The following is a 26,894-nucleotide window of genomic DNA, read 5'->3' as shown; positions in this document are numbered from 1 at the left end:
CCTGCAAAGTCACACAGTGCTGATGTCCAGTGACCTTTTCAGTAGTCTGATGCTGGGAGGAAGATGACAAGAGGCAGAATAAAAGTGGCACCAGGACAAAGAGGCAGAGTTAGGTGGAGATTGTGTTGACAAGACAGGCAAATAGAGAGATGATGCACAAAGAATGCCAGAAAAAAAACAAACTGGAACTTTAGTGGTGACTGTTGGCACTGAGATGGCATAACACACTGATGAAAGAAAGATTTGAAAAGAAGGAAACAGTCAGAGAAAGTGGGAGAAGCTTTAAGTGTGAGTATAAAACATCAGAAAAAGGATAAATCTAACAGAGATTAAAGGTAAAAAAAAAAAAAAAAAAGAAAGATGATGACAGTGAGATGCAAGAGATGAAAGAAGCAAGCAAGAAAGGAAGTACTAAGTTGATATTTGAGAAAGTACATAGGAAGACATAGATATTCAGAAGAGAGACAGCGTGATGTGAGGCAGACACCAGTTTGGAGCCGCCTTGGCCTAGTGATCCCCTTTATTTATGAATACCCCAAAATGGGACTGATTACACACACACATACACAGAGTTTGCCTCCCCAGCTGCTTCTCACTTATTTGTGTCCTCCCACCGATCACTCACTGGAAGGCATCTACGGCACTCTTGTTATTTTCTATATTTACCCACTCAGACCTCTCATATCCAGATTGATCATCGTCCTGTGTGACGATGTCCACTCGTGTCCAAGGCACTTGCCTCTGCTGCAGCCACCAGGAGTTGTTTTTGGCTATCACCGTGGTGACCATGGGGAGGAGTATGACCAAAATAATAATCCTCTTTTAATGCATGCTGCTAAGGCACAACAGCTGGTAGTGCCCAGTCGTACACCATTATGGTGTGTGTGTGTGTGTGTGTGTGTGTGAGTGGAGGAGGATAGGAAGGCACCCCCCCCCCCCCCCCCCCCACCCCCCACCCCCCCCACCCCCCCACCCCCTCCCTCCCTCTCATAAATCCCACAGGATTTGAGCTGACCTGAAGAGCTGCAGAATAAAGGCAATGGGTCCCTCTGCATGACAGTCTGAGCACAAACGTGTGTGTGTGTGTGTTGGACAGTGAGGCACAACAGTGCAGTTACAGCAAGGTCATGAGCTCAATCAGTGTTGTGTGATTCTGAGCTACAGTGAGCAGGGTCACATGAGAGCAGGGGCAACTGCTGCCAGTGGTCTGACATAAGCTGTGGAGAGAGAGAGAGAGAGAGAGAGAGAGACAGCTTCTCTCTGTCAACAGTGCAAACATGTCCTCTTTAAATGAAAGACAACAAAGATTAACAACACCTGATGTTTACCAGTGAGTCAGTGCATTTAAACGTTGTGGAATTGAGCTCTTTTGTAGTTGCACTTGAAATATGTCAATATGATGCTACATCATCAACAGTTTTCCAGTTAAGTTAAGCTTGAGTTACAAACCCTGAAATGAGTGAAGACATTGCCTTGAGGACGATGATGACAAACGAGCTCATTTCAACTGTTTTCTAGAGGAAATGATCAATAATTCCACTGACACAGGTTGAATTTACTGGAACAAATTCATAGCATCTCCTTTCCTTGTTTGCAGAATAAAGCGGATTTCATAATTTGGTACCTTTACCTGTTAGCATGGAGTTAGATGAGAAGATTGATACCACTCACATCTGTCTGATATAATGTGTTATTGAGCTTCAGAGGTGCTGATAGGTGGATTTTGTTGTTTCCGTTTCCCCATGTTTCCAGTGTTTATGCTAAGCTAAGCTAACTGACTGCTGACTGAGCTTCATATTGAATGGACAGATATAAGAGTGGTAATCAGAGTGGTAATCTTTGTCTGGGAAGCTAAAAGGCACATTTCCCAAAATGTCAAACAATCCTCTAAGCCTGTACTTACATAGAGCACATATATTGTCCTCAGTAGTAATTGTTAGTGTTTCTCAGGGCTGTCAGGGACATTGTGTGGGAATTAAATGGACTAAAATGCTTCCTGTCAGTCAAAATAGTGAGTTTAGTGGGCTAGAAACACAAAAGCTTATTTGTCATTGAACATCAAACATCACTTAACAACAGAAAGGCTGTACCAAAAAACATAACTCAGCCCTAACCCTAACTCAGATACTGAACACTGGGTGTACAGAGCATACTGCCACGTGAGTGTTTCTATTCATGTATGTGCATTAAAAAGTGTATTTCTTGTAATCAAAGAGCTCCCAGTTGTCGCTGCCCCTTTCAAATGCCATTTTGCTGTATTGTATTTCACTTTCTTGTTACCAAAAACACACAGCAACAGATTTAGACTCGTTAACATGGAGACAGTGTCATCTCCTGAGCTGCTTCTTGTGCTTTCTCCTCCTCTGACCAGGTCTGACCACCTAGACAGCTCGCAGCTTACTGCTGCCCCCTACTTATCATTGTGAGAGCACTCCTCACACACGTTGCTAATGTATTGTGTAAAATATACTTTAATAAGACCAAATGCTTCAAATCAAGCTGCATTGAAGAGTCACTTTGAACTAGACACAGAGACTACCTGGCTGCTTGAGGACTCTCAGGAGCCCCTGCCATGCAATGTTACCACATGACTGAATTACTCATAGCAACATGGCTGGTTGCAGTTCAGCGAGAGGCCTTCTTTAAGCAGACATCTAGGTCAGTGCACATGGCTTACTCCACTTAAGACTCACATCACATTAACATCGCCGCCCAACAACCTCTGACACAGGAGCACAGTTTGCTCAGGACAGAAGGGAAGTAACATAAGGCTTACCTTGGCTTCACATGTCCTGTGAACTGCAAGCTTGCACTCTGCAAACAGGAGGGAGGGGAACATGTTTTACTCTGAAAATCAGCTCTGACAAACAGACAGAGGACAGTCAGGGTGAGCTCATCCCTGTGAGGTCTAGGTGTGTGTCAGTGCTCGCCACTTGTGTCTCTGGGTCTGCTGCGGGACCTGACTGAGACGTGGACTCACCCTTGCAGAAAGCCCCAGGGTTGTCAATGTTCTGCTTGCACACATCACACACCCGTCTCTTCTTGAAGCTCTTCTCTGTGAAGGCGTGGCTCCCAGCTTTGGCGAGCTGCAGACAGAGAAGAGAGTGAAATCAGATCATTCATTTTACTCAGCGGACACATTAAACGTCTGAAAACAATAAACGCTACTGTTCGGATAAACAGAAACCTTTGAACAGCCTTCAAAATGGCACACACTTTATACTAAGTGTATAGTAGTAGCATATACTGTTTTAGCAGTTTACTCAAGGCATTTATCTCAGCATTGTTCTATCTGAAGCACTGGACGTTCACTGTCCCCTATGTGGCTGCTGTCAGTGCAGATGTGCGCTGGTTCAGTGACACACCAGCATGACCACCGGTGCAGCAGTACCTGGTGTACATTCAGCCCCCTCCCCTAAAAACACTTGTCATATCAAGCTGTGTTTTAAGGCTTCCTGTTGTCTCATCTTTTAACTTGTCCTTATTCTGTCTCAGTCTGTGGGGCAGCCAAGATGATGAAAAACAAGCAGTTTTCCCTGCTGCCAGCCACCTCTAATACACATTATGGTCGCAAGTAAACTAAATGTAACTGAATACATGGACTTGGTGTTCACTGTTTAAGTCATTTGCTTCGTCCAGACTAAAATATCCCAACAAATATCAGATGGATTACCATGAAATCTTGTACAGATATTCATGGTGATTGCCAAAGGATGAAGTCTACTTTGCCTACATGGTCAGCTAATGACATTCATTATCCTCTGCTGTGCTTTGTGTTTAGAGCCGATTAGCAAATGTTCGCATGCTAACACACTAAACTAAGATGAAGAACATGGTAGACGTCACACCTGCTACATCAGCACGTTGCCAAGCTGGTATTAGCATTTAGCTCAAAGCACCACTTTGAAGTACATTCTCACAGAATGAACATAGGCAGAGGATTACTACCTTAGCTGTAGACTTGTAGACTTGTGCAAACAATTTACTTTCTTGTCCTCTGTCCTGTTTTATTTTTTTATGGTCACCTTCCCTAATACTCATTCAACACGCATTTAGCCCCCTTTTGTCAACATAATAAAAATAAGATATTGTTTTAAAAATGACTAGCCTGGTTAAACACCATAAAATTGGCTTTCAACCCCTACAGCCTTTTCAACAGTGTACCTTATAAACCGATCTTTGCCTTATGGCTACAGAGAAACTGAACGCTCAAACCAAAACAAACCTAAACGAGGTTCATGACAAAAATTAAATCAAACAATGTGACTGCCCAATATGTGATTAGTTTTTGATCTCATCCTAGTCTCTCTTTAACTGAAGTAGCTGGGGACTCTCCTCCTTGGTAACAGGCTGACTATAAGTTTTCTTTTAACAGTGCAAGGTGGTACCACGCTGGGCCAGCTGTGCAAACAGAGGCACGAGCTTCTGTGGGCAAAGCAAGGAAAGAGATGAAGGTAAATCTGACACAGACTGAGTCCCTCTAACTGTTCACTCTCTCAAAATGTTAAAGTGTAACTCTACTGAGACTGTATAAATGAATGAAAGGTTTATAAGCACACACACACACACAAAGTAGATGTTTTTATGGTATGAGCTTACATAATGATGAATATTCTCTATGTAATTATTTAGCATAATAGGGTAAATGAACTGGGTGATACTTGATAGCAAAATAAAGTTTAGAAAAATAGAACTTTAGCCCACGAGAAAACCAAAACATGCATCTTTCTGCACATGCAGAGAAACACACACACACACACACACACACACACACACAGTGAGATCCAGTGAGGGTATGTGTCCTGAGGGCAAATAAATGTACTGCCCTGAGTCATGATCCATGGATTTTCCTTTTTATAAACCAATACTCAACTGTCCCAGTGAAAAGTAATAGGATGATGTTTATATAAAGTTACGGTGACACCCTCCCAAAGTAACACCTTCTGACAGCATGTGAAGCACGTTAAAACATTAAATCTTTCCTAGAGCGGACAGGGAGGAGGTGCCTGGAAACATAAAGAGGGAGATGGTGTCTGTACTGTGTGTGTGTGTGTGCGCGTGTGTGAGTGTATATGAGGCAATGGGAGAGGTGGAGGGCCACAAACACCACCTCCACACACTGGTGTTTCTTTTCCTGTTAAATGGCTTGATACATTTCTCTGGTCTTGAAAAAACATTTTTCAGCTCAGGAATTTCTGCTTTTTCCGTTGCCTGGGTTTTTCCAAACAGTAGCAGCATTGAACTTAATTTTGAAGGGTGAGTGTGAATGCACACCGGCTTTGATACTCTCACAAACACTCACTTATTGACTATGGGACACCAGTCTCACTTCTCCCACCATCTTGAATAGTGAGTGGAAGCAAACTCATACACTTAACCACGATGTATTATAAACCGGCCGTGTCTCTCAAGTGGAGCGCATGCTGTCTAAATCCTTTATGAATAGAAATGCATAATTCATGTTTTATGTAGGCCCACCTTGAGCTTTGTGCGGTTACATAATGTAAACATATTGCAGCTGATTCATCCAGACCACTCTTCACTATACAAAGTAAAATAATTTTTGACTTGCCTCATTAAGAGCATTTGTTAATGATTTTTTTTCATTAACATTCAATCACTGTTAAATTCAAATGTTTTTAATGTACTTGCAGGTTCAGTTACTAGAAGTCTTATCAAGCTGCAACATTTAAATCGACAATTAAAGCACCTCACGCAAAACGCAACTCCTTTAACTGTGGGGCAGAGGGAAACAACTGTTGGTGTACGTATGAACATATACAGATACAATGTGTGAATAACGGAGCTTAAACCTACAATAACTATTTTTTTTGGCCACTTGGGGACAGTGGACACAAGTTGTAAACGCAAAACTAACTCAGCTTTTAGCGAACTTGTCAGTAAACAGGTGCTTATTTACACATTCGGCAGTTATGGAGAAACATAATCCTTCATTGGGAGCCATGTTAGTGGCTACCTGGCACATTTAAATCCAGTGCTCACTGTCTATTAGCTCTGTATCATCTCCTACATCAACTACTTGACTCACTAAATGCTCCACTGTGTTCAATAGTTAGTTGCTAACTTTGTCCTTTTAGCCTTTTGGTGCTGAGCAGGTAGTGCACAATTGGTTTTTGGAAGGTTTTTTTTTTTTTTTTTTTTGCTGAAAACTGCTGCTGTGACAATATTGTGAGAGCACTGAGAGGGAACTACCACTATTAAGTTGCGGGCCGGACAGTTAAACAGTGAGCCGAAACTAACGCTCTGAAAAGGTGAGTGGAGCTGCAGGTTCAGGTGATAATTCGCTTTAGGTTCAACACTCTTTTCAAATTGTTTTCACATGTACGTACATGTTAATTTTAAAAATATAAATTTTAACTGCTTTAAGCATCAGTGAGGTGTGGGTAGGCAAAGTTTAATAAGGTTGAACAGAGCTAGTCTAGCTGTTTCCTCTTTGCCAGTCTTTAAGCGAAGCTAAGATAAACAACTGCTGTCTTCTCATTTAACTCACTGAAACAAAGAAAACAAATGTATTTATTACTATTCCTTCAAGCACACGGTCAAGTGACCAAACAAAAAAAATTATCTAGATTCCTGTTTGAATCTGGTGGGGTCACTTAAGTGGGAGTGAATAATGAGAATAACGCCATAAACCATAATAACTTGTGAATGCTATGATGCTACAAGCATGAAGACTACACCATGCTTTTATTTTAATGGGTGTCTGATGTTGGGTCTAAGAGTCGCATGCGGTGTTTAAAACTGTTGTAGGGTGTGCTCCGCCAAAAAAGCATCAGTTTTATAATAAATTCACTTGTGCATTAATTTTTTTGTAATGAATCTCTTGTGTAATTTCTAAGAGCAGAAACCCTCTCAGGTGGAAAAATTGTATTTATTTTGGTCACTGACTGGGACTGATGGAACACATTACCATTATGCTCTATGTATTGATCTTATAATCAAAGCAGCAGAGTAACTATTGACACATGTCCTCTGCTGTGATGACGAATGGCCACTGCTATAAACTGGCATCTGGGAGCGAGTGTGTGTGTGACTGTGCTTCTGGGGGATTTAGGAACAGAGACGATGAATCTGACAAAAAGAGGGCATACGAGGGGAGAAGAGCATCATCGCTCTCTCAAGCCATTTTTTTTACATTTTAAATTTCATTACATAACTAATAAGTTTTGGAGGTGGAATCGATTGGACTTATGTAATGACCTACAGAGTTGCTGTCCCTTCATAAACCTGGCCTCAGTTCACCTGTGAGATAAAAAGTAGAGCTTTCAGTAATGGGACTGAGAGGTTAGTTGGATCAGACTAAGAATAAAGTTTTACCAAAATCACTTTCTGTCCATCAAGAAAAATTAAGCAGAATGAAATGACACAATAATCTGAATTGTCTGCTCCAAAAAAAGTTTGTTATGCTCTGATATTTCTTAAAGGCTTAAATGATCAACATTAAACCTGTTTTTACGTTAAATGTCTTATTATTAGTATTATATGAGTAACACTGGGATATTGGAGTTTAAAATTCCATAAAAACATCAATAGCTATAAAGAGTTGAGTGGCATGTGACTAATAGACATTGCATTGATTTTCCCTTTGCCATTTGCTTTGGGTCAACAAAATTACAAATGTTTCACCAAGCTTATATATGTATTTGGGTTTTGTGGCTACACATCTGAGCCAAGTTGTAGTATAGTCAGAAAATCACTACAAATGAGGCTTTTATGGAGAGATGATGTCCAACAACTTCCTAATTCATCAATTGCATCTTTGAGACAATGCTAAAGCAACTACAGCTGTGAAACTACAGCTGCATTTAGAGCTGATATTGGCTGCATAATCATTTGGAGCACAGTGTGAATTCTTTCAAGAGACAAACAATTACAATTACAAAGCAATTACTCATTCTTTAATGCGAGTGTGCCAGATTGAAGTTAAAAATTAAAGAGCAAAAAAAAAAAAAAAAAAAAGCAGGATGGGTCAAGGGCACCTCTCAGTGGTCAAATACAATCAGTGCAGCTCAGCCAAAAACTGAGGGCAAACCCACAGTATTTCTAATATAAAGAGTCTATATATATATATTTTTTGCATTGCAACTGATATTTTTTCTGCCGCAACCTGAATCATCTCTTACACAAACCACTTAACAGACTTAATTAGGTTCCTTGTTACCATTTCCTTTACTTTGATAGCTTAGGAGACACAGTGTGGTTAAAACTCTGACAAATGCAACTAATGATATTTGGGATTTCACTTTTGAGCAAATGAGCAAATAATTTTTACCCCTCAATGTCGCTTATAATATTCACATTTCACAAACTCACAAACTTAGTATGAAAAGTTTGAGAAAGTTTTCAAAAATGGATCTTCTTTCCAAGTGCTAACGTCAAGGGGGATGGCAGAGAAAAGTTGGCAATCAACCTTTTATGTTCCACAAAAAAAAAAGAAAAGAAGAGAAAAGAAAAAAACAGTAGGTTAGGGAATAACCACTTTAGCTGAAGCAGATTTTGTGGTAATCATCTTTCAAATAATGACAAAGGGATGAAAGAACAGTCGTTAAATTAAAAACGGACACAGATGAAATGACTTATGAATCTCTCTTTTTTTTTTACATGTCTCCTTGTCAGTGCATCAGTGAACAGTGGAGAAAGGAAAAGCAAGAGTTGACCCAACATCAAGAAAATGTACCTAATATAATACTATTATTGTGAAACTATAATGTTCACAATGATAGATGTATTTGTTTCATGTTCAGTCAACCTGAGCATTTTAAACTTTCCAAAGGAAGAATTTTATTGAGGATTTTTGAATTCGGGCTGAATATGACCTGGATTAGCCTGAACAGGTGCTGTACTTTCAATACCAGCAAAAAGAAACTGTGGTCGAGCAGACATTCAGTCTCCAGAGGCTCCCACGACTCTCAGCAGTGTTGCAGTATTGCATTGCAGTATTAAAGAACCCCACCCCATTCAGATTTTTGCAGCCAAAGTCGATGTCATTCTCCAAGCATCTCTGACCACTGCAGAGAGCCTGAAGCACTTCCACATCTAACATGGAGATGAAGAGAGGGTCAGGCACCAACAGAAGCATAATGGATTTCTTTATGACTGTGGCTGCATGCGCTTTTAATTACTGTGAGAGGAGCTGCAGAAGGATCTGAAGTTATTCCAACTCTTAAAAAGAAAATGTAGGCAAGAAAAGTTATCTAGAAACTGAATGTCCCATTAAATTATTGTTTCAGGAATTGGGAAGAGTGTGAAAATGACCTTGAATATTAGTGTCATTACAGTGGTGATTCCCAACTTTTCTGTCAGAATTCACAAAACATACATTTGATGATATATACACACAGTGCTAATCCATTGAAATTTTAAAAATATACAGCTAGCTGCAACACATGCTGTACACACACACACACACACACACACACACACACACACACACACACACACATGCACACGAGCACGCTGTAAATGAACACAGGGTACAGTGACACACCCCCTCTGCACAAAATGCCTCAGTCCGTGTGAGTGTTTTTTTTCAGTGACACCTCACAACAAGTGATGACATACTGGAAAGCAGGAGCCACAACCTCTAGCTTTTGGTAACACACACACACACACACACACACACACATACACACAGGATCAAGCCAGGAAGGGACGGGAGCAGGTGGCAAGGCAGGGGTATACTCCAGTTCTGGCAGGGTATTTATAACCTGCATGAGTAGAGACCGTCACCTCTAAACGGCCATGAAAATGCTGAAAATAGGTGCGGGAATGAGTGTGTGTATGTGTGTGTGTGTATGTGAGTGAGAGAGAGAGAGAGAGAGAGAGAGAGAGAGAGCCATTATATACAACCTAAAGAAAAACTCCTGGACTGTTTGCATGTATGACACATTTCATTCCTCTCCACTGTAGAGTCCACCCATTCAACTGGGACAATGTTATCATAATTTGGCTTGGTCAGACACACACACACACACACACGATAAGGGCTTTAGGGGATTGGAAGCCACATGTGATCTGAGTAATGTTTTTGTTCCACCAAGATCCAGGAGTTCACTGTGAAACTGCACATATCACACACACACATCACACAAGTGTCCTAAACATTCAGGTACATTACCGTGCAAAAGAAAAGATGAGCGGACAAAAGAAAGTGACTCAACTTCCAAATGAGTTCTCTCTCTTTGTTCTCGTACTTTGACATACAACATGCCTGAGTGTGATTTATTCTGACATGTGAGAACGCACACATCCTGGTGATGGTACTAAACTAACAGACAGCTTTTATTTTAGACTCTATAAGGGTCTTGCAGTGGCTTTACATGTGCCCTGCACCTAAATCCATACATGTTCCTAAATAGAGCCAGCAGACAGGCCGACGGCAGGTCGGAACCGGACAGTAACTTATACCACTTCCTCTTGAACCTTGCTCCTGAGGGATATGATTAACAGCGATCAAGTAGACCATCCACTGCTGGGTGTGAGCTTTTCCTCCCCCCTCTCTCATTGCTGGTGATTCGTTTGTACGAGATATTTCTTGAGCATTTCAGTTGAATACTTGAGATTTTGGCTCAAATAAACATATAGCATTAGCTATTTCATAAACATTAGCTGCGTTTACAATCCATGCTTGTGGCGCAGGTGCAAAAGGGACGTGCAGAACTAGTTTATCCTTTGGTATGCAAGCATGTGCGGCATGAGATGCTTCTGTTCTATTTAATGCTGACAAAAACACAGAGAAATATTTTGTAAGAGGGACAGAGCTGCTTTCGCGTGCAAGCTTCAACTAATTTGGAAACGTACTGGTGATTCTTTGGATTCCTTTGGTTGACGTCCATGACAAGTACGTGATGAGTGTACTGCATAACAATTAAACAAAGTCCAGCTGCTTCTGCTGAATCAAATGACAAAAACTAAGTGCTATTTTCAGACATGTGGAACAATTCTTGGTCAAACATCCACATCAGTGGATGCTGCTGAAGTCTGTTTCAATCAGATTTTTTTTAATGGCCCGGGAGTTTTAGCTCCATCATCAATTTTTGCTGTTTATCCTTGAAAATAACAATAAAAAACACTTAAAAGCTACAAATCGACTCAGCAAATGATCATGAGCAGCACATTTCCTCTGTGTACCACCTGCATGTTTACAGTTCCCCAAAGAGCGGTTATTCACTTACCTCAGCGAGTCGAAGGATTTCAGGATGTACCTCAGGGTCTGCCTTTATGGGGATGCCTCCTGTGTCAGTACCAAGTCCATGTTTCTTCATCCGGCCAGTGCTCCTGCTGTGAATGCACCCCATACTTCCAGCAGACAACTCTGTTACCTTGTATCTTTAACCCCCCCCCCAACTCTTATCCGCTCCTTCAAGACAAGCGCTTTACTCCAGAAGTTCCCTCTTCTCTTCCTCCTCAACGCTTCATGTTTTGAGTGGCCTCCTTATGTGTTTAATGTCTTCTTCTCCAACATGTTCCTTCCTCCTCAGTGACTCCTCACACCTCTGCCCTTCTCCCTGTCAGCTTGTCCTGCCTTGAAATCCACCCCAGATGACTTACCCCTTCCCTCTCTCCTCTTACAACCCCTCTTTCTCCCCTCCAAGAAGTCCTACCCTCCACTCTTCCCCTTCTCCTCTCCCCTTTCGCTCTTCCCTGTCCCTTGCTCTCTGGCTATCCTCACTCTGAAAGCATGCACGCATACACTCACCACCTCTCACTTCCCTCCCCCTCCTCTCCACTTGCCAATACCTTCTTCTCTACTCTTCAGCCGCTACAGACCCTCAAATGTCTCGCACGCCGCTCTCTGCAGCTCCACACTTACAGACCCTCCACTCTTCCCTTCTCTCTCTCTCTCTCTCTCTCGCTCCATCAGGCTCCCCTTGCTGTCTCCCCATGGGGGAGAAGGGGGCAGCTGTTTTGGCTTGCTGATGTCAGGCCCTTCCCCTCTCCTTTGGCTCCACTTCAGCCCCTCTCACTGTCTTCTCCCTCATGGGGGAGTGATTAGATAGAGCTTCTTTCACACACGTCATCCCTGTAGACTCTGTAACTTTGCACAAGAGAACACACTGCAGGCTTCACAGCGCTGATCCCACTTTTCCCTCCTCTCAGCTTGTTGTGAGGAAGTGAGGACTTTGTTTGCCTAGGTTTTTAGTAAACAACGGGAACAAATGGCCCCAAGGATGAGAGTCTGTCTTCTGTCAATCAGGATCTGTCGACACACACACACACACACACACACACACACACACATATATATATTTATATATATATATAATGTAATGAATGTAATGAACTCCACAGCCCTGATTGATAGGGCACATGAAGCCAACATTAATGTCCTCTCTTTATTCCCTCAGTTGCATGATGCTCTCTCCACTGAAATGAAAACAATGATAGGCTCTGTGCTTAAATCTTAGATCTGCACTGCCTTCGTTAAATTCCTTCAGACTTCAGCTCTCTCTCTCTCTCTCTCTCTCTTTCTGTAAGACACACACATACACATTACTGTATTTCCTCAAACTGAGTTCTCCAGACAAAACACTGCTTTAAGCTGGAGGGTTTTAGGGTTGTGAGGGGAAAATCTCCAACAATAAGCTCTTTCTGCAGCCATGTTTTTAGCCCCCAGTTAGACTATACAAAGCAGTCCTTGGTTTAAAAAGTGAGACAAATCAGTGGCTGGGGGCTAAATTCGGCGACAAACCATCATCATGCATTTGTAAGTGACGATTCACAGCGACTTCAGAGACGCCTCTGTATCACAGCTCTAGTAAAGACATCCGTGTAGTGTAGATGACCACAACAGATTATACACAGTATATAAAATTAGCACATGGTTATGATTAATTTCACTGAATACGTCATCAAGGGGCCTGAACTGAATGAAACACACTCCCATTCAGGTTGTGACTTGTAGAGGAGGGACGCTCCTGTGTGGAGCAGCTGCTGACTGCTAATGGGTGGGTGGGTGGTTGGGGAAGGGCATGTTTACACATGACAAACTTCAAGATGCTGTCCTTTTTATTTCACTGAGACAGTTTGCAACCTTGTAGTGGCAGAGGAACACTTAGAAGATTGAAATATCATAACATCAGCTACCATGCAGGACTACACTGAATACTACAGGAACATTTTAGGGACAATTCTCAGTATCCGTGGCAACAGTGGGGCTCCATAGGGATGGCAGCGTCTGTCGGTTCATCAGCTACTGTGGTTACGACTGAAATATCACAACTAGTTGTTATTTTGTCATGAAATTCTCTTACGACATTTACGGTTCCCAGATGATGTATCTCTGTGGTGAGCAGGACTTTTCCTCTGGTGCCACCAGCAGGTCGACATCTGTGGTTTTGAGTGTCAGGTCTCAGCAGCCATTGGATGGAATCAGCACAGACATTCACGTCCCCCTCAGAATGAATTGATAACTTTGGTGAGCCCTTAGTGTTTCTTAAAATGCTTCACATTCATTTTTATCTTCATCTGTGTGACTGGAATAAGACTGTAAGGGACAACATCTGAACCAGTAATGGGGCTAGGTGAAACACCTAGTCAGCATTCACAAACTCCTTTATGATGAGTGTGATTATTACATTACACACTTGTGAATCTGTATTCTACATGATCTACATGTTTGATACAACACTGAGACACGCGTGCACTGCTGCTGACAGTCGATATTCGTACTGTCAGACTCTCGTATGCTTATGTCTGCTGTGTAGCATGGCCTGCTGTTCAGGCATCTACAGGAGTCTTATCCTACAGTACAGTGAGTACCCTGTGTGTGTGTGTGTGTGTGGGATGTGGGGCTCAGCAGGATCCTGACCAGCTGCCATCAGGAGCCCGGCCCTCAGCAGGGGGCTGAGACTGAAGAAACACTGTAGAAATGTTCTGCCTCTCAGACCACACCAGGAGAACAGTTAGCTGAGAAAAGTACTTTGTTGTTGCACATTAAAGTGATGCGTCCGATGATGCAACTCGCCATCATGCGACTGACGTGAGGTTTCACGGTTAATTTCATACTCCACACTGTCTCACAAGTGTGCAGGTCCCTTCAAATTTGTACTTTAACACCAAGTTTTCCTTTTTTTTGAATCCTTGGCCTGAGGTACCTCAGTATTATGGATATGTAATGATCACATACTATTTGAATGTACATGACGACTCCCAATTTATTGCAAATTGGAAGACAAGTTCACATAATCTCATGGAAACCCTCCACCCTACCACAAGCGCAATTCCAGACTCTCCCCTAATATTTGTATTCCTCACTTCAAGAAGAGTGAATGATTTGGACAGCTGAAGAGAATCTTTAAGACGGCTGGACATGAGACCATTATGAGCCTTTAATGGATGTGATTATTTCATCAGAAGGTGTAAAATAGAGAGACATTTGTACAGCGATTTGGGGATAATAGTAATGGCACTTGATTTGATTTTCAGAGTGAGGATCGCAATAGCTGCTGCTTTCCTTTCAGTCTCGACATACAAATCAGTCCCGTAATACTGTAGTCTATGAATTACACAGTCTTCTCCTATAATACTCTGTCAATCAGTTCAGTTCGGAACAAATTCAATCAATGACTTTTTGAATGGCGAACACATGATTGGAAAAAAGGTTTTAAATTAGTAGCCAAGTCTCAACATGCATGACTGTTAGTACTGGAAGACAAGATTTTCTTGCCTAATTTTCATGAATAAATTTCCTAAGAAATCGATTTTATTATAACAAATTATTTAGTAATTAATGAAAAGGCTTTATGATGAATAGTTTAACCTATAAGGATTATGCAAGTCAATATGTCAAAAACTGATAATAAAGAAAAAAAAGAAAGGTTCCACTTAGTAAGCTAAATTTCCTGTCATAAGCTCCAACTTTACTCCATCTGTGATCCACAAATATACAAAATCATTATTTCCCCACTTTTTCCATTTATTTATTACAATTATTTCATTGTTATCCATCACTTTTCCATGTGTCAGCTACTCCTTTTTCCCATTTAAAACAAGTCCAGTATGTGACTATTCTTTAGAACCTGAAAAGTCCCGAAGGTGGGGCAGGGTGGGGGAGGGGGAGAGGGAGGGAGAATGGGTGGGTGGTAGGTTTGAAAGTAAAGGACAGGTTTGTAGGAGGTAAGGAGGGAGGGAGTGATGTCCTCCCAGGAGCCTCTTCCATGTGAGAAGATTTTTCATAAACTATGTGAGATTATTTTTTTTTCCTGCATTTGTCGTTTTCTCCTCTTCTTGCGTTTCCTGGCCCTGTCTCGTTATTTTATCTCTATTCGACGTCCTCTGTGTCATCTCCTTGGTCTCCGTCCATTAGCAAAGCGGCGTACTTACTGGCTGAGCTGAACTTCTGAAAAAGACAACGCAGAACCTGGATCAGTACAGAAGGCTTTGGGTGCTAAACAAACATGGCATTTATAAGAGAATACGTGCCTAGTTTCTCAAGGAGCATGAAACGACATTTGGGACAATGATTTTATGACTGATGTTGGTCTGTTTATCCCCTGCAAAAAAGGGTTCTTTTCAAAACCACCATGTACACGGAAACCCTCAACTGAGGAGAGGCGCTTAGTCAGATTTTGATGTCACCCAGTAGAGGACTTACGGGGATTGGGGTTTCTTCGTATCTCTTTGGCTCTGGAGCAGGTCTGGAGTCTCGGTCTCTTCTGTTATCCTTTCTACAATCAGAATGAAGACTGAGGTTAAGATTTATTGGATGGAAAGTTATCCCTTGCTGTGAATCCTCAAACCTACACAGATAAAAAGACAAACTAAAGGAGCACAAATTATGTTCATTTTCATCATCTGAAAATTAACATCTACATGCCGCATGGCACCCAGTTCACACGGTGATCAGGCCTCATTTTCAGGGAAAAAAAAACAAAACCAAACAAACATCTGAAATGTCCCAAACTTTAATTCGAATTCATGTTGTACTGCTGAGGTTCCCCGGGGTACTTTGGATTGTAACTATTCGGAGTAAAAAGGGAAAGCATTACACACCAGAAATCCTGGCGTCCTTGTATTCCTATTGTCCACAAGACCAGGAACAATTCATGCATCATCAGATATATAACTGAGCATAGGCCACTCTTTACAGATGCCCAGTAAATGTCCTCCTCCCTGTCTTATGAAGTACTTTGGAGTTGCTAGCTTTGGGTGGCTGACCTGTCTCCCTCCTTTCTTCGGTCTCTGTTGGGCCCCTCTCCTCGGCCCCGCCCTGCTCCAGGCCCTGCAGGCCCCCCTCGTGCCCGTGGGGGCCCCCGGTCCCGACGCACACCGTCAGCCTTGTTCTCATCTTAAAGGAGAAGCCAGACAGTTGAGTGAAGGGAGGTTGATGGACTTTGTACAGTAGACTACACTCACAACACACTGCAGCATCAAAAGCCACTGGGTTGGATGCAAACGGTGTTAGTCACTGATGTAGGGCCAAATGAGAGGTGCACAACTGCTTGAATGCAAGCCGAGCCTGTACAATGGAACCCATTGCTTTTAAATTTCACACTGGCTTTCAAGTTACGTCAAAAGTTTCCAAAACAATCAGACAAGTCAGGCCAGTTCTGACACAGCAACGCAGATAATGAATATTCAAGTGAACGGGGAAGTGGTCTCAGACTTTTGGACTTCTTTGTACATCACTTTGATTATCTGTGTACCAACGCAGATTCATGCGAGACATATTTTTGTGCTCCCCTTGTATGATACCCTTTGAAGACGATCCTAAAACACGCTCTTTTCAGACATGTACTTTTTGCTAAATCTGTTTATGATGATAGTTACCAACCAGTGTACAGTGTACAAAGAATAACAGCTGCTTTTACACCTCATCGTGTGGCTGAGCTGGGATCTAAGAGGAAACACTGGAATTCTCTGATATAACTTCTGTAGTAAATGTACAATAGGGAATGAGGCTGTTAAATATTCAACTTCCTGTCTGGAGAGTGAAGTTCTTACAGCTTTTATGGACTGCACTGAATGAAACTGAAAACAGTCAAATTCCTGCATCCTTTTCTGGACCACACAAGAGTTTGAAACCACCTTCATACCAACATTTCATGGTGAACGATCGTTAAAAATGTTTTGAAAACAATGTGCAAATGTCCTCAGAAAGAAAATTCAAGCAGGTATAGCCACACTTAAGTGAAGCTGTCAAGCAAGTCCACAACCATCAAGAAAAAGAAACAAGGACACTGCGTAGATTGTGGACAACAGTCCCAAATGAAATTTTTATATGGGCAGATGTTTAAAAAAAAAATACACTTTCAGATACAGTCTACAAAGGTTGAATAGAGAACTTTTTAGACAGGCCAGCATCGAAGCTTTAGAAATAGCAGTGCCAGTTGGTCCATAAGTCAAAACACTTTGATCCAGAGTTTGAACTATTGGATGGGCTGGCATGAAATTCAGTTTGTGGATCCCAGGAGATGAATCCTATTGACCTTTCCACTTTTTCAAACTTCACTTCAGTTCATGACAGTATACCTCTAAAACTAACGGCAGAATTATCATCAGCTCCGATTTGAGATTTATGCTGATGCTTAATGTGCTCAAATTACAATGTCACCATACTACACGTTGGTAGCATGAAAACATCCAATAGCTGTGGACATGCATGCAAACATGCTCACGTTAGCTTTTAGCTTAAAGCACAGATGAGCCAAAGAACAGCTAGGGCTGATCAGGGCTGAGCCTAATCAGACATTGTAGAGTCGAGCCTGAATGGAAGAGTCTGAGATGTCCTATGATGGCCACCGTACAGAGAAGAAATCATTGTGATAAACATAACATGTCCTTTCCACTGGTGCCAATCCGCATTATTGCTAAACTAGTGGTGAGGATCTAAGAACAGCAAAGTTGTGTGTTGACCTTTACAGTATCACAGGGTGGCTAATGTGGCTGACGACTTGAGTCTTGTTCGAATCCAAAGTCTCCATTATCACATATTTTTGCAGATGTATGGAAGTGTTTTTGTTTACATAAGCGTCTTCCTTCTTCAGTTTCCTTTGTTTTTGTTGAGTCCTTTTATAGTTGTGTGTGTGCGCAAGTCACACCATTTCTTGGTCGTTCAATTTTAGTTGTAGTCTACAGTGGGGTTTGGTTAGAGTAAAATCCCCATTGAGCCTAGCACTCATCAGACGGCCTTACCCTTTCCAGATCCTCTTTCATCTGCAGAACTTGAGGAGCTAAAGAGAAAGTGAGAACAGTCAGGGAGAGGTACACAAATGACTGACAAGTTTAACTTTTCTACAAGCCTGTCATATCTAACTCTATGTGAAAAGATGGGTTTGCTCAATCATTTGTGCTTGAGGTGCACTCTTTTTTAAAAAAAATAATAGTTTCTGAGCAGCACATTGCTGGAAGGCTTCTTAACATGTTTCCTAAGCGTATTCTCACCTGAACTTGGGAGGAGCTGAACCACTTGGGGAGACAGGAGAGACTGGAGCTCGTCCATCACCCTCACTAGAGCCTGTGCTGACTGCACTTCTCTTGGCCCAGGCGTTCTCCTTGGGAGGAGGTGCAGGCATCACCTTCAGTGGCTCCTTGGAGGAGCTGGTAGAGGGGGGGCGTGAGGATGGCCCAGGGGAGGAAGGTTCACCTTCTTTCCCACTGAAAACCTCATTCTCCACAGAGCGCTCGCTATCTCGACACCGGGACGCTGGTAGAAGACAGGAGGAGCATAATGTCTTAGTGAGTCCAGTAAAGAAAATAGGACACTGTCTTACCCATGTTTACAAGAGTAACCAGATTTCTGATCACAAGCTATGTGAAAATGAAATGTAGAGGTATCTCACCCCTCCCAGACGTACTTCCTTGCTGGGAAGACTCGCTTCCTGTGCGAGATCGCTCAGTATGAGATTCCTCATTGCGCCAGCTCGGGTCCCTAAAAAACAAACAAACAGCTTACAAAAAATTCCTTCTGAAATGTATTCAAGCATAAACAACATGAACTCCTTATAAAACATGGAATATTTAAAAAAAAAAATCTTCTTTTACTCAGACACAATAAGTGGTAGCCACCACTTCACCGAAATTACTTAATGACCATCATGTCAACCCCTGACCTGTCTCGCATCTTTCTGTCGGGTCCCCGGCCTTTGTCCTCCTCCAGCTGCCTCTGCAGTCTCTCCTCCTCCTTCTTCAGCCTCTCCTCTACCTCCCTCTCCTTGGCTGCTGTGTCAACAGGCTTGGCCCCACCAAAGATAGATGAAGCCCTGCTGCTGGAACTTGTTGCTGGAGCGGGGGAAGTCCCACCACCGCTGCTGCCGCCGCCACCGCCGCCGCCGCCACTACCTTCCTCCTCCTTGGGCACACTACGGGGTTTTAGGTTCAGCTTGGGTCTCTGCTGAGGAGCTGGAGTGAACACAGGAAAGGATAATATTAATCTTTAATGGGGTGGCTGTGAATATCAGAAGATGGTGTTAGCCCAGTCAAAATCCATTATTTCACAAAAAAGAAGCTTAATTACAGATTGTAGGTTGAGTGTGAAAATAGGTCTAAATATTACCTCATTTTTTACATTTGTTGATATTAATTAGATTTTTGGTAAATGTAGAACACTAAAATTACTGACAAACACTCAGGCACACACCAAAACTGAAATGATTTTATTTGAGATTATCTGTTTACAAATAATGCTGCTGAGCATTAATATACAGAATTCTTACCTCTCTCCTCACGCCGCTCATCCCGTCTGTCATACCGGTCATCACGGTCGCCATAACGATCCCTGTCGCCATAACGATCATTGCTACCCCGACTGTCATCATAATCACGGCGGAAGCCACTGCCAAAGGCACGACGACCTCCTCCTCCACCACGAGAGTCAAAACCTGGCGGCAGGGGGAAAACAGGTAAGAAAAGAAAACAGGAGCCTGGGAAATACAGCCACAAGCGTAAGTAAGACTGATTCCATTAGGATGGGAATGTTAAAACAAAAAACTGTCTAAACAAATAATCTTTTTTTTTAGATTTTTAAGTCAAGGAGCAGCGAAAAAGCGAGTGATGGCAAATACAAGTTCTTAGCAAGAACAACTACTAACCTCCTCTGTCATAGTCTCTGCGGTCCCTGTCGTCATAGCGATCCCGGTAGCGGTCCCTTCCACTATCATAACGATCACCATCACGCCGTGGCCCATCTCTGTAACGATCTGACTCATAACGGTCCCGTGATCCTGCAAGAATTATAGGAGAATTAGGAATGTGCGTGATTAATGATTAAATGCTGCTTCACTCACTAATTGGCACCAGATACACTTGGCAGTTAAAGTAATTATTAATATTTTACATCCACATTAAAGTTTAAAAATGCATCACTTTTACTACATTTATGAGTTTGAGCTCTTAAAATGGAGATTTTTGGAAATGCTGCCGGCCCTGTTTTAGTGTGAGAACTCTGCGGTTGCGTTGTGCCTGGACGGGCAGACATCCGCCTCTTGATGTATGCAGGCTGTGTCAAAATAAATTAGCATATAACCACTCGACCGCACCAATGTGTAACAACATTCAGCACAGGAAGGTGGACATTAACCTGCAAAGAAAGAAGGCTGCTGGTGCCAGCATTGCAAATGTCATTCACACTAGGCAAACCAATATGACAGTTTACCCATAGAATTTATTTTTTAGTGTTTTAGTGCTTCCTTTCTTTTAGACTAGTTGACTATTCTAAATTTAAACTACTGTTTAATTGACAAAAAGTATTTGTTAGGAACATCCCTGACGAGAAAAATTAGTCCAGTGTGTTTCACATGTGTAATTTTCTCTGTTAACTGTTGCTCTGACATCAAATGTACATCACGCAGATAAAGTTGGAGTGCGCTTGACACCAGTGATACTAAGACATGAGTGCCTTCTATGCAGAACTACTAAAAAAAAAAAAATACTACCAAATAACTCTGGGATAAGTTGTGAAATAAGTTTGGACACTGACACACAAACAAAACCATTTGTGACTCACTCTCTCCAAAGGCATCATCTCTCCTGGGAGGTCCATCATCGTTGTCTGCACTTGGCCGAGCTCTCCAGTCACTGTCTGTCTTGTCAGGGCCCATATCTGCCATCCGTCCACCCCTGTCTCGTCCTCCCATTAGCCCACTGTCTCTCTCTGAGGTGCAAAAAATGACGATGTTAGGTTTAATTGTAGACGATGAAGGATGAGTGGTGTTCCTCCTTTGGCTAAATTATTTTGCAGGCCACTCAGGCCAGAAGTAAATGCCTAAGTAAAAGTTAGCTGTGTACCTTTATCATTAGACTGGTCTGCAATATCCACACGGATCCTTCGGTTTCCCAAGTTCTGTTGGCATGAACACACAGAGGGGACAAATAGTTAGGGATTCTCCTCTATACATTTTTATGAGAGAAGGAAACTGATTGTCATCTCCAGTAGAACTCTACATCTTATTTCTCTTATGCAATGCATACATTACTTTTAGTTCCAGGTGTAAGAATAAAAAGGCAAAAAAAAAAAGTCAATACTTGCTGTATCCTCTTACCTCCTCATTGAGACTGAGGGCTCGCAAGAGGGAGTCCACATCATCAAATTCAGCATAGCCAAAGCCCTTCAGCCTCTCTGGGTTACTAGGCTCTCGAGGCAGACGCACTGCACTGATCTGGAAGTGAAAATGATGAGAGAATAACATAAGAAACAGAGAATGCACTGATCTAGGCCCAGCACTGTACACCTCGCCTTAATAAAATCAGGAAATACAAAGAGCAGTATGCAAATGAAAAATATTGAAGAAATGGGTTGACTTTGGAATGGGGTACATACTGGATTTGATCAATTTCTGCCCTAACCTTAAATGGGAAATGTCCCCACCAGGACTGTAACAGGCACTGCTGCAGGGAGCTTTAGCAACACATATTTGCTGAGTTATCTTACTAAGTTTTGGTTGCTTTCATGGTTGTAACCATTTTAAGCATTGGATCCTACTTAGCTATGCCTGATAGTACTGAAGTAATGATGACCTGTGTTGTGTAGAGCAGGTCCTGCAAAAAGCAATAAAAACTGCAACTGAAACTGTCACTTCAGTTTCACTGGCCGAGCTGCTTTGCAAAACAAAGAGGTGCAGTGACTGTAACCACCAAATGCTGAGTGTTATCTCCCACACTGCATGTGCTTGTTACACCTACTGCCAAGCCGCGGAAGAAGTCTTTGATCGATTCTTCGGTGACTTCATAGGGTAGGTTGCCCAGGAAGGCCGTGTACGGTGGGCTGCGGGGCAGTCGGGACCGGTCAATATTGGGTTCACGGGCTGAGCGAGGTGCTGTGGGCAGGATGGAGCGGTCAATGGGTGGTGCCCGGTATGTATCCTCCTCCGTGTGCCATGAAGTCGAGACTGGAGAGATGAGCAGAGTTACATCAAACAGTGCACAACTACAACAATGATTATTTTCATTATTTAATAATCTGACAATTGTTTTCTCGATTAATCATTCATAAAAAAATAAAATCTTGAAAAACAATTCCCCTCAGGCCTAGGTGACATCGTCAAATGCCTCATTTTGTCCAGCCAACAGTCCAATACTACAAAGACAGTCACTTTACCATTGTGTGACAAAACCACACAATCAAAGGAATAATCGGTTCATCGAATAATTGTTGCAGCTCTAACATTAAACTTCCGTCCAGTTCCTGAACAACTACTGAGTATTTTCTCTTTGATAATTGGTTCTTCAGTTCCCAGAGTTCTTGTATTCTGAGGCTCACACAGAAGCAAATGACTTTATTACAATGAATGGAAAAATATAAGCATCAGGATATATCAACATATCAACATTCAAATACATACGAGAGAAACACTGAAACAAATGTCAAACTTTTTTTTTAATCCCACATGATCTTGTAGCTCAGTAGACATTTAAGTGATCTGAGAAAAGCGACTTTATTTTGATGCATATTGTGTTATTGTTCTATGAGATAAATATTGATCGGATATTAGCCAAAAACCTTCCATCAGACATTGGAATAATATAAAAAGTCACAAGATATTAAGTAGCTGAAACGAAACTGCCCTGAAATGAAATGCAAGTACTTTTGTTTGTAAAAAGAATCTGAATTGTGATGTTAAGCATCACACACTTGAATGCATCATGCAAAGGAATATGGCGAAGTTGCACAAGCTATTGAAAAAAAAAACGAGCAGAGAGAAAAAAATAGCATTGAAATATGCAAAGAAGGCACATGAGAAAGTCCATGCAGACAGCAATAATGCACAGCTGATAACAGAAAAAATCACGACATTCGTGGTTGACAATAAGGAGTTTTGATGATTAATTTAACATCTAACACCTCAATCCACGATATCCAACCATTTAATATTCAAAACAGCCATCCCAAATCTGTACAAACATGTTAGTAAATTCCTTTCAAAACAGTGAAGTGGTGAGTTTACAGTTGACATACGAAGCTTAAATGTGGGTCCACTGTCATTATGAAGTCCGACAGAAAACTTTATAGTCTCCTGTTTTACATTGCTAAAAGCAGTGCTGCAGGCTGTCTCTCCACTACATGGTTCACTAGACTACCTTTAATTTTCTTACTGCTCTATAACTTAAAAACAAAAACATTCAGACCACTAAATCTCACTTGAATGGGTAAGCTTAATTTTGGACTCCACTGTATTTTGATGGCACTGCCAGTTTGACTGCATTCTTTGACTCACTTTCATTTCTCTCCAACCCATCAAGAGACACCCCAAGCAACAGAGAGATGATATTGATTTTAATATAGTTAGATGGAAAAATACAAGACAGATGCTAGTCTTGCAAGATAAAGACTTTAGGTGTATTTCAGTGCATGCTTACCATCTCCCTCCAGGTCGTCGGTCTCATCGGCCCAGCTAGTGGTCTTGGTCGGGTAGCTGGGGGCCGGACCACTTCCTCCACTGTCCTCTGCCAAGAAGTCAGTCAGAGTGAGGGTCTTCCCCTTCTTATTCTTCTTCTTACCTAAAGAAAATAAACACACAGTACACAGTTAGCCATTTGGAACAAATTCACTGTGAAAATATTACAAAATGTTAAAGCAGTGAAATGTTGCACCACTGAAAGACTCATTCTTTAAAACAACACAATAACAGTTTGGGCTTTTAAAAGACTAGTATGTGCATGTCTCTCCGCTCGAGCGGACAGCTGCATCTCTGCATAAACAAACGCTATTTGTAAGGTTGAGTGGTGAGGTGTTATCCAGCCAAACCAGATAAGGACACTGCAATGTGTGAGTGATAACAAAACACTGACTTATTTTCTATTGGAAAATTAACACACAGGGAGTGGTCTGTCTATCCAACTGTCAGTGTCTCAGGAGGAAAGAAAAAGGCTCGTCTCCATTTGATCAGCTCCAAGGGTCAGTTGCGATATGTTCAAGCCACCAGGCTGCACGTTTCAAGGACTGTACCTTGAAGTCTAAACTAATTAAGACTGCAGAACATTTCCCATAGGGTCTTTTTGAATGGCAAACAGTTGTCATTTGCCCATGGGGGGCATCACACGCATAGAGCAGGTCTGGTTTGTTTTGGTCTGAGGTAGGAGAGGGGCAGCGACAAAGCTGTCTGTGAGCTTTATTGTGAAAATCCCAGCTGTCAGGACATTTTTTTTTTTTTTTCGTTACAATCCCAACACACAGAGAGCAACACAGCCGGTTCACAACTCTCCTAGTGCATAATGCTCCGTCACTGTGTGAAGTTAACAGGCCTAACTAGCTGGCCTCGACTGCTTGTGCTCTTCACATGAACAAATAACATACTGTTGAGCAGCTTTCCTAGCGATCCGCACTAGTGTAACATTAGCACGTCGGGAGCCGCCGGGCCGACCATTAACTGTGTGGATACCCACACTGATTGTTTGCTTGCTATCTACGTAGGTCGCTTTTGTCTTTATGCGGGCTTAGTCAGCAAAGGACTGCTGACGGGGGAAGTATCCCTGCTTAGCTGGCTAGGTTTTAGGGCCTAGCGCACGTCGCAGCGCCAGGATCGAAGTGCGCCATCATCGGAGCAGGACTTGGCCGGCCGGACGGGACGGCTCGAAGTTGTGAAGCCGCCAGGGAAGTGTTTAGGATACGACCCGACAGGCCCACCTGCCCGATCTCATCAAACACCGACACCAGGGAGCCAGGCTGCACACGTGGGGAGGCTCCCCGGGCAGCCCGGACTCCTCGGCCCAACCCCTCCTCCACCAAACGCGCTTGCGCCCGGTGCTTCTCCAGTCTGGGCGCCACGGCGAGCTCCGCTACGGACATGCAGTGTGCCAGCTCTGCACGCAGTTACAAACATTTCATAACCAACCCACACGCCGCTCAGTCCGCGTAGTACCACACGAACTCAAGAGCGGACACCGTGAGCACCACGGAGATATGTATTTTCCTCAGCAGGAGCGGACCGCATGGACTCCGGAGGTTAAAATGCTCAGACTGTGCTAGTCGCTTCGCTCATTCGCCTTCCCCCAGCAGTTGCGTCTCTGCCAGGGCCAAAACAACCGACAAACCTATCAATACACACGGGACAACGACGCGGATGGATAAGACGAGGCATTAACAATCCCCAAACTTTGTGTGTTTGATTGTATCGACGTGTAAACCTCTAAAATCCCCCCAGACCGACCCAGATCGTTCACCCACATAAACCTCACCTGACGCCGCCATGTTGGAGAGCGAGTTCGTTGTAGTTCCCGGATGAAGGCGTCAGAGGTTTATCATCGGGGGCGCGCATCGCCGTACACGGGCCTGTGCGTCTCCTCCCTTGTTTGCTCACTGACCCACAAACGCTCAGCTGCAGTGACTGATCTCCCCCACGTTTCTGTCGTGTCTGTGACTGAACTAGCTGTAACTCTCACCGTCGGTCACTTATTTCTCTGTTTAGCTCTCTCCAAAGCCTTGGAGTTAAAAACCCATGTGCAAATTAATTTGCTTGATATTCTTGATTAACCCCAGGAAATTTGTGATGAAATTGTAAAGACTAATAAATTATCTATTAAAGTAAGTCCCAAGATCTAAGTCCTAATGTTTTATTGTTCGGTGCTCATATGCTGCTATTCTTTAAGAAGAAACATTAAGGATGAATACGAATCTTTGTGTCCTTTAAAAATTCATGACAGCATCTTTAATAATTCAAAAATATCAAATGTAATGTTTATTATTTTCAAAAGTAGTCTATGTACAAGCCCTAATTTATGGATGCTGCTTGAACAATTAAGACCTATAAATTGCAAAATAAGTATTGTGTTGATTCGGTTTTAAAATCCTAGACATACATCAATGGACTGAATTTTGATGTAGCTGCTAGAGGTGATGCAAATTACAACTTAATACTAGTGTTGCATAGTCAATCTATATACAATGCATCATGTTTTATGAGATCAGCATATGTTTTTATGTATAATATTTATCTGCAAACGAGTATCTACAGCTGTCACATGAATGCAGTGAAGTAAAAATATATATTTTCCCTCTCAAATGTGAGTATAAAATAGCATCACATGGAAATACTCAGCTGAAGTACAAGTGTCTGAAACTGTAGCTGATCGGCCGACGACTGCGCTCACTGCACCCCTATTGACAAAAGATGTCCGCAGACCTCTGCTGCAGACACATCTGCAGGCAGCACTGACAGGGTGGCTGCTGTGGGACGATATTAGCTCCCCCCAGTGCTCATTTCACCACTCTACAGTACAGATGCTGTGAACGGGCAGATGCTGGGAGGCCAGGGTGGGAGACAGAGGGAAAACTGAGAGAATTAGCTACCTGAGAGAAAACGATAAGACCTAAATTCCTAGCTTTAAAAGCTCAGTGTATTAAACTGGCCACTCTTAACAACACAGTCAACATTTACTGTCTGCAGTCTACTGTATAATTAGATTGATCTTTCATTGAAAAGGTGGGAATTGTAACAGGA

At 42.4% G+C, this 26,894-nt stretch overlaps 2 protein-coding genes across 7 annotated transcripts in view; both read right to left on the bottom strand.

Moving 5' to 3' along the window:
• LOC139630000 (tensin-2-like) overlaps positions 1-12,146 on the bottom strand; it is a 31,577-nt gene extending 19,431 nt beyond the window's left edge. The window contains exons 1-3 of one of the 2 annotated variants that reach the window (XM_071492951.1): positions 11,196-12,146; positions 2,981-3,086; positions 2,777-2,814 (exon numbers count right to left, since the gene is read on the bottom strand). In XM_071492951.1, the coding sequence (XP_071349052.1) occupies positions 2,777-2,814; positions 2,981-3,086; positions 11,196-11,318 (267 nt within the window). In that variant the 5' untranslated portion in view covers positions 11,319-12,146. The remainder of the gene's footprint in view (positions 1-2,776; positions 2,815-2,980; positions 3,087-11,195) is intronic. The other variant, XM_071492952.1, reaches the window with a different exon arrangement.
• Positions 12,147-14,329: 2,183 nt separating this feature from the next.
• eif4ba (eukaryotic translation initiation factor 4Ba) lies at positions 14,330-25,762 on the bottom strand. Of its 5 annotated transcripts, none has more exons than XM_071493152.1 (15): positions 25,633-25,762; positions 23,815-23,955; positions 22,141-22,346; positions 21,501-21,617; positions 21,247-21,301; positions 20,966-21,112; positions 20,052-20,183; positions 19,677-19,841; positions 19,074-19,362; positions 18,804-18,892; positions 18,406-18,667; positions 18,157-18,194; positions 16,180-16,309; positions 15,617-15,689; positions 14,330-15,361 (listed from the first exon to the last, which is right to left on the bottom strand). In XM_071493152.1, the coding sequence occupies exons 1-15, from the start codon at positions 25,643-25,645 to the stop codon at positions 15,284-15,286; spliced, it is 1,935 nt and encodes a 644-aa protein (XP_071349253.1). In that variant the 5' UTR covers positions 25,646-25,762; the 3' UTR covers positions 14,330-15,283. The 5 variants fall into 5 exon arrangements, with proteins under 5 accessions (XP_071349253.1, XP_071349255.1, XP_071349256.1 ...); XM_071493153.1 differs by having other exon boundaries at positions 14,918-15,361; positions 18,819-18,892; XM_071493154.1 differs by lacking the exon at positions 16,180-16,309.
• Positions 25,763-26,894: the final 1,132 nt, after the last annotated feature.

This window comes from Trachinotus anak, unplaced genomic scaffold, assembly GCF_046630095.1.
Source record: "Trachinotus anak isolate AG129_WGS33_773 ecotype Australia unplaced genomic scaffold, CSIRO_AGI_Tana_v1 ptg000013l, whole genome shotgun sequence".
NCBI lineage: Eukaryota > Metazoa > Chordata > Actinopteri > Carangiformes > Carangidae > Trachinotus > Trachinotus anak.
This window is presented reverse-complemented; position numbering and strand designations above follow the sequence as displayed.

Coding starts and splice junctions, on each gene's coding strand:
- eif4ba (XM_071493152.1), bottom strand. Junction 21,113..21,246: donor AGACCAGTCTAATGATAAAG/GTACACAGCTAA, acceptor TTTGCACCTCAG/AGAGAGACAGTGGGCTAATG. Junction 18,195..18,405: donor TCAGCTCCTCCCAAGTTCAG/GTGAGAATACGC, acceptor CTTTCTCTTTAG/CTCCTCAAGTTCTGCAGATG.